This window comes from Nannospalax galili, unplaced genomic scaffold (genome assembly GCF_000622305.1).
Source record: "Nannospalax galili isolate Female #2095 unplaced genomic scaffold, S.galili_v1.0 scaffold1918, whole genome shotgun sequence".
Classification (NCBI taxonomy): Eukaryota; Metazoa; Chordata; class Mammalia; order Rodentia; family Spalacidae; genus Nannospalax; species Nannospalax galili.
Genome location: NW_008340676.1, coordinates 224,718 through 231,760, shown reverse-complemented (window position 1 = coordinate 231,760; position 7,043 = coordinate 224,718). Strand labels below are relative to the sequence as shown.

Genomic DNA, 7,043 nt, shown 5'->3' with positions numbered 1-7,043 from the left:
GAGATGTATTTGTGTTGTTTTTTATTATTTTTGAGAGAGAGAGAGAGAGAGAGAGAGAGAGAGAGAGAGAGAGAGAGAGAGAGAAATGCTAATGCTCCCATGGAGGTCAGAGAACAACCTGTGAGAGTTGGATATCTCCTCCCATTATGTGGGTCCCTTGGAGTGAACTCGGGTCCTCAGGCTTGGTTGTAGGGGTCTTTACCACTTTTTTTTTCCCTGTTTAATTCTTTCTGAAGTAGACCTATATACAAATCAGAATCTCTCGAGAGAGAGAGAGAGAGAGAAATGCTAATGCTCCCATGGAGGTCAGAGAACAACCTGTGAGAGTTGGATATCTCCTCCCATTATGTGGGTCCCTTGGAGTGAACTCGGGTCCTCAGGCTTGGTTGTAGGGGTCTTTACCACTTTTTTTTTCCCTGTTTAATTCTTTCTGAAGTAGACCTATATACAAATCAGAATCTCTCTTTTTTTTTTTTTTGAGGCGGGATCCCACTATGCAGCCCTGGGCTGACCTGGAATTCACTGTAGAGACCAGGCTGACCCCTCAAACTCACAGAGATCTACCTGCCTCTGCCTCCTGAGTACTGGGATTTAGGGCATGCACCATCACAGTGGGAAAATAGGTGTATTTAACCAGTTTTAGCTGTAAGAATAAAGGCAACATCTCTAAAACATATCATCAAGAACTGCCATGAGCCCTAAGTCCGGTTAAGAACAGGAGTGCTGAGTACATGTGACCCTCAGTGGCTGTGCTGCCTGAGTGTATCCTCTGTTGGACTACCAGTTTCCATTATCTGTCAAGTAAGCACTAGCTGCTTTGATCATTTTGAATACATGAGGTAGCCCGTATTCTCTGTTAATTAAAGTAGTTCTGACACACCAGGGTAGTTAAGCTGGTTTCTAAAAAGATGCTGCTGCTTTTGTATTAAAGGGTATTTGTCTTTTACTGTTTTTTCGATCTGGCACTATGAACACTGACAATTACATATCAGTAAATAAAGACAAAAAAAACGTGTTTAGGTGGGGCATGGTGGCACACGCCTTTAATCCCAGAGGCAGGCCAGGCCGATCTCTGTGAGTTCAAGGCCAGCCTGGTCTAGATAGTGAGTTCCAGGACAGCTGGGGCTACAGGGAGACCCTGTCTCAAAAAGACCGAAAAAAAAAAAAAAAAACCTGTTTAATTTACACTGTGTAGTATAAAATCAGTGACACTTTAAAAGTCTGTCATGTAACTCAGTACTAAATTGTACATGAGGTCCTGGGTTCAACCACCATGGGCACCCAAAAAAACCTGGCCAGGTGTGGTGACACACACCTCTAATTCTAACATTTGGGAGACTGAGGCAGGGGGTGGGGGTCATGTTCTCCAGACTAGCCAAGGCTACCTACAAAGACCCTATATAAAAAAGCGGGGGAAGAAGCCCATTAAATTTCTTAGTATTTTTTTCTGAGGCTTCCTGCACAAGCTTTTTACCTTATTTCTCTCTGTAATTGACCCCTTAGGTTTCCATATGAGGAAAAACTGTAATTTTCATTCTTAGGAACTCTTCTCACTTCCTAGGGGATGGACCCCATCACGCGTCAAGTAGGACAGCACATTGAAATGGAGCCCGAGTGGGAAGCAGCCTTCACGCTGCAGATGAAGTTAACACACGTGATTTCAATGATGCAGGACTGGTGTGCTTTAGACGTGAGTTTCTTCTAACGGGTGGGTGGATGTGAGGAACATGGGGGAAAGGACAGAATCTCAAGTCAAATTGAAAAAGATTTGGAGAAAATGCTTTTATAGCTTAGCACACAAACAGCTTATTTTCCTCTACCCCTGTAATTCAATGAGGATTTGGGACTGGAGAGATGGCTCAGCAGTTAAGAGCACTGGCTGCTCTTGCAAAGGACCTGGGTTTGATTCCCAGCACCCACATGGTGGCTAACAACCATCCTTAACACCATTTCCAGGGGACCTGATGCCCACTTCTGACCTCTCCAGGCATTGCACAACACAAGTTCACCTACCTATATTCAGGCATTACACTCATACACATAAAATAAAAATAATAATAGTAAAAAATTTAAAATTCGAAAGCCTAATAAATTGAAAAATAAATCAAGGAGGAAATAATATATGCCCTCTTCTCTGGTGTAATTATGTTCATTTCCCCCATAATCCTTTTTAGACATTAAGCCTGTAAAAATAATAGTGTATAAGCTGGGCATGGTGGCACATGCCTTTAATCCCAGCACTTGGGAGGCAGAGGCAGGCAGATCTCTGTGAATTCAAGGCCGTCTGGTCTACATAGTGAGTTCCAGGACAGCTGGGGCTACAGAGATACCCTGTCTCAAAAAGACCAAAAAAAAAAGAATAGTGTATAAGTTTATCCAAAAATAAAGTCTTGCTCTTGGTACATTTGTCCTGTGACTTGAAATAATCTTGGCCTTCATGAAGAACCTGTAAAACTAAGAGATTAGAGGCTGCTTCCATGAGACTTAAACAGCATGTAAAAACCTACTGAACAGAAAATAAAGACTTTATAGTTCAGAGACCAACTGCATCATACTGTGATAAGAGGACCTGCAGTTAGTTGTTCCCGGAGCTGGAGGAAAGCTCTGCTGGGAGCGTGAAGATTGGGCCAAGAGAGATGGGCAGGCAGCCAGATGTGCAGGGCCTTGGAGGCCATTGGATTGTGTCTGATTAAAGTGCCTAACAGGGAAGTGATATGGTCCAATTTGTGTGTTTTTTTAAAAATGACCCTTTGTAGAGGATGGATGGATGGATGGGAAAGAGTTGAAGCAGGAAATTTAATAGAGGTGGTGGCCATGCCTTTGAGTTACTGGAGAGTGAGAGAAGTAGCTAGTAAAGAGGGACATTTAAAAGAGAAAAATGCCAGCTCGGTAATAGGCCAGACAGTATAAGTATAGAATGAGGTAAAGGAGATTATCAGATAACTTCTAGATTTTCACAGCTTTTGTGACAAGTGGTGTCCTCCACTGGGACAGGGGCACTGGAAGAGAGATGGAGTTTGGGAGGGAGGATTGAATTGAATTTGGTTTGGCCCATACTGTGTGAGGTACTTACCCATCATTGAATTCAAGGTGCTTATTTAATGTTGTAGAAACCCAATCTTTGAGTAACTTACATTAAAAACCCTCTTTTTTTAGGAAAAAGTATTAATTGAAGCTTACAAGAAATGCCTGGCTGTATTGACGCAGTGTCATGGTGGTTATACTGATGGTGAACAGCCAATCACACTAAGTCTTTGTGGACATTCAGTGGAGACTATCAGATACTGTGTTTCCCAAGACAGAGTTAGCATTCACCTCCCAGTTTCTCGCTTACTTGCAGGTAAAGCATTTCTCCCAAAAAGAACCCTAAAGTTCTCTTAAATGATTGTTTGTGGCTGGTGTTTATGAATGACCGTATGCTGGGCATTATGCTGAGGGCTTTACATGCATTAGTTTGTCTGGTCATTATGTGAACCCTTGTCGTCATTACACTCGCTTCACAAGAGAAATGCTGTTATGTATCACAAAGGATGTAGTTGGTGTCTTTGGCTTAGTAACTTCCAGCATGATATGAAGATGTGCTCTTTGTTTTGTTTTGTATTTCTCAAGAAGAGATCGTGGAGAATCCTTAACTGTGTGATAGAATTTCTCAGCGTGGCCTCTGGTACTTTAGTGTTGAAGAGGTTATCGATTATTGTTTGAGCTCCTTTAATAGACATTGACCTTATTCAGGTTATCTAGTCCTCAAGGGAATTTTGATAATTTGTGTCTTCCAAGGAATGTATCCATTTCATTTAAATTATCAAATGTATGGGTCTAGAGTTGTTGATATTTTAATATGAGCAGTTAAGTAGTGATGATCCCTTTCCCTCTGAAAGCATTTTATTTCATTGTTCTGAGCATCAAGTTCTCTGGCCGGTGGACCTTCACATTCCACTCAGGTATGTTCTTGGGTTGTAGTGTTTTGAGATTTCTTACACCAAGGCTTTTGGAGGCTTTGATCTTAAACATATAAATATTGAAATAGTACAAACCGGACATGGTGGCCCATGCATGCAGTCCCAGTACTCAAGAGTCTGAGAAGGAAAACTGCTAAGAGCTCCACACCAGTCTGGGCTACATAGTGAGTTCTAGACCAGCCTGTGCTACAGAGTGAGACCTTGTCCCCCTAAAAATGAGACAGTGAGTGTGAGAGAGAGAGAAATTTACCTAGCATGAAATTCTGATCATAAGAAAAAAAATCTCTCTCCTCCTATAACTGGTTTATCCGGGTTTTTTATTAAATATTTTCAACAACTGAAGATGATTGGTCCTCAGCATAGGCAGCTAAAAGCATGATGACCTGCCAGATATTAGACTGGAAGGTAAGAAAGTAAGCCCCTTCCCCAACTCAGCCATGTACTGCTTCATGTACTTCTTCAGAATCTGGCTGCCTGGGTGGAAGCTGAGACTATTTGTTATCCACAGTGACAAAGTTACCACTCCAGAAATGTTCATTCTGCCTAGGTCTTAACCTCCCTGAAGTCTGTGTAGTGAATATTCTAAAGGAGTATTCATCTGACCATGTTAGATGAGGCCTGGCCTGAATGCTTGTAATCAAAATAGAGAACTAAATACACACAGAGAACAGTTCACAGCTGGACGTTGTGGCCCATGCTTGTAATCCCAGCACTTAGGAGGCAGAGGCAGGAGAATGACCACAAGTTTGAGACCAGGCAGGGGCTTCCTTAGCAAGACCCTGTCTCTCAACAAAACAGTCCATGCGTGAGGTGGAGTGTGTGCTGGTAAAACTTGCTTCAGCAGGAACTGTGGAGAACAGGTCAGCAGTGGAGGATGCCTCGTTCAGGCTTGAGTGGTGGCCAGTAGATACTGCTACACTGGGATGATCCAAACAGGACCCATGACAGTGAGCTGCAGTTGCACTATAAAGGAGTCCCTTGGGGCTAAATTGGCTGTGATCCTAAACCAAGGAACTTAGTTCTAAGGTCAAGGTTAGTAGTGCAGACCATGAATCCAGAGCCGCTTTCTCTGTTAAGTTGCCAAGAGGTTCTCTACTATTTCAAACAGCTATCAGTGGGAAAAACTTCATGACTCGGTGAAATGACTCAACATTGGCATAATGTATGGAAATCAGGTTTGGTGGTTATAGAGCTGCGTTTGCCTTGTTTGTGCAGACAGCATTCACTTCTAAAATGTCATTGGTATATGTTGGGGTATGTGATTAGGACTAGTTCTAACTGCCCCTGATGTAGCATTTCATTGAAAAGTTTCATTTATGGATGTAGTTCATTTTGTATCTTAATTTATAACCTAATACATTCCCAAAGATTAAAAAAGTTGAAGTTGAGTATTTGGCCATGTGAATGTTATTTTGACTTGGAGAAATGCTTTTTGTGTCTGTGCTCCCATGCAGGCTTGCACGTGCTGTTAAGCAGAAGCGAAGTGGCTTACAGATCTCCAGAACACCTACCTCTAGTAAGCGGCCTCAGCATGCAGCACGAGTAGCAGTTCGTTATGCGCCTTGTATTTGAAATCAAAGGGTTCTCCAGAGAAACACCTCTGCGTGTGTGTGCATGTGTGCGTGTGTGTTTAAGGAGTTTTCTTAAGCTCTTGCCTCATACGGTTACGGGGCTAGCAAATCTAGTCTGTAAAGAGAGCGTCCTGACTCAGTGGAAAGATCTTACTTAGGGTGCTAAGGAGATGGCACAGTGAGTAAAATGCTCATGTGTGAGAAGTTGAGTTCATATCACCACAGCCCAGCTGTATGCTGTAGCACATGCATCTGTAATTCCAGCTCTCCTATAGAGAGATGAGAGGCAAAGACGGGGAACTCACTGGAAGCTCTCGGGCTAGCTAGCTGGGGTATAGCAGTATGACACTGTCTCAAACAAGGTAGAGAATGAGAACTGATACCCAGGGTTGACCTCCACACATGCACTGTGGAATACTTGTGTCTCTACACACAGAGAGGCCTCTCTTAAGACTTTACACCCAAGGTTGACCTCCCCACATGTGCCATGGAACACTTGTGCCCCTACACACAGAGACCTCTCTTAAGTCTTCCGTCTGTATTGATGGAGGCCCACCCACTGTCTGGAGGGTAATCTACAGTATTACATTGAATTTTTTCTCAGCCATATCCAGAGGGGTTTGAGCATAACCTTAATAAATTGACACAAAATTAGCAGTCAACCCAAATGCATCTTAAAATAAATTTAACCTATTATTTTGTAAAAGCTCCCCCTCTGTCAATCACCTTGTGTTATGGAGTTGGGTTTTTTTTAATGAATTTTTTTTTTTAATATGCAGAGTGAACTTAGCCCTCCCATGTTGATAGAACATCCTCTTAGATGTCTTGTTTTGTGTGCCCAAGTACATGCTGGGATGTGGAGAAGAAATGGGTTCTCCCTAGTAAACCAGGTATGTGGTGTTTTAATTCTATGGAGTTTTGATTCCATTCATTAGTTTTTATAAGGGTTGTAGTTTTCAGAGGATTTAACCAGTGAAAGTTTAGTATCTGTGTTAAAATTGTTAGAAAAATTAAATATAGCTGGTGTGGTACACCACTGTACCACAGTATCTGTGTTAAAATTGTTAGAAAAACTAAATGTAGTGCACACCTTTAATCCCAGCACTCAGGAGTCAGAAGCAGGTGGATCTCTGTCATATCAAGGCCAGCCTAGTCTACATAGTGAGTTCCAGGCCAGCTGTGGCAACAGGGAGACTCTGTCTCAAAAAGACAAAAAAAAATTTTTTTTTTTGATATAATGGTGAGACAAGAAGGCTTCTTAGATCTTTCATTTACAGTTTATCAAGGAATTGCATGAAGTTTGAAGCAGAAATAAGTAGCCGTGGTCTTGACTTTGACTTCAAATAATTAGACTAAGTTGGGTGGTTTAAAAAATTATTTCACTTATCTAAATTAAACTGGTTTGAAAAACAGGTGTGTGGGTCTAGAGAGATGGCTCAGCAGTTAAGAACACTGACTGTTCTTGCAGAAGACCCAGGTTCAAATCCCAGCACCCACATGGTAGCTAACAACT

General features: G+C 42.1%; 1 protein-coding gene across 1 annotated transcript in view; it reads left to right on the top strand.

Moving 5' to 3' along the window:
• Ubr2 (ubiquitin protein ligase E3 component n-recognin 2) overlaps positions 1–7,043 on the top strand; it is a gene marked incomplete at its 5' end in the record, with an annotated part of 73,374 nt that overhangs the window by 11,732 nt on the left and 54,599 nt on the right. The window contains 4 exon segments of the mRNA XM_008835757.3: positions 1,562–1,690; positions 3,157–3,340; positions 5,414–5,475; positions 6,310–6,420. Coding sequence (XP_008833979.1) covers positions 1,562–1,690; positions 3,157–3,340; positions 5,414–5,475; positions 6,310–6,420 — 486 coding nt within the window.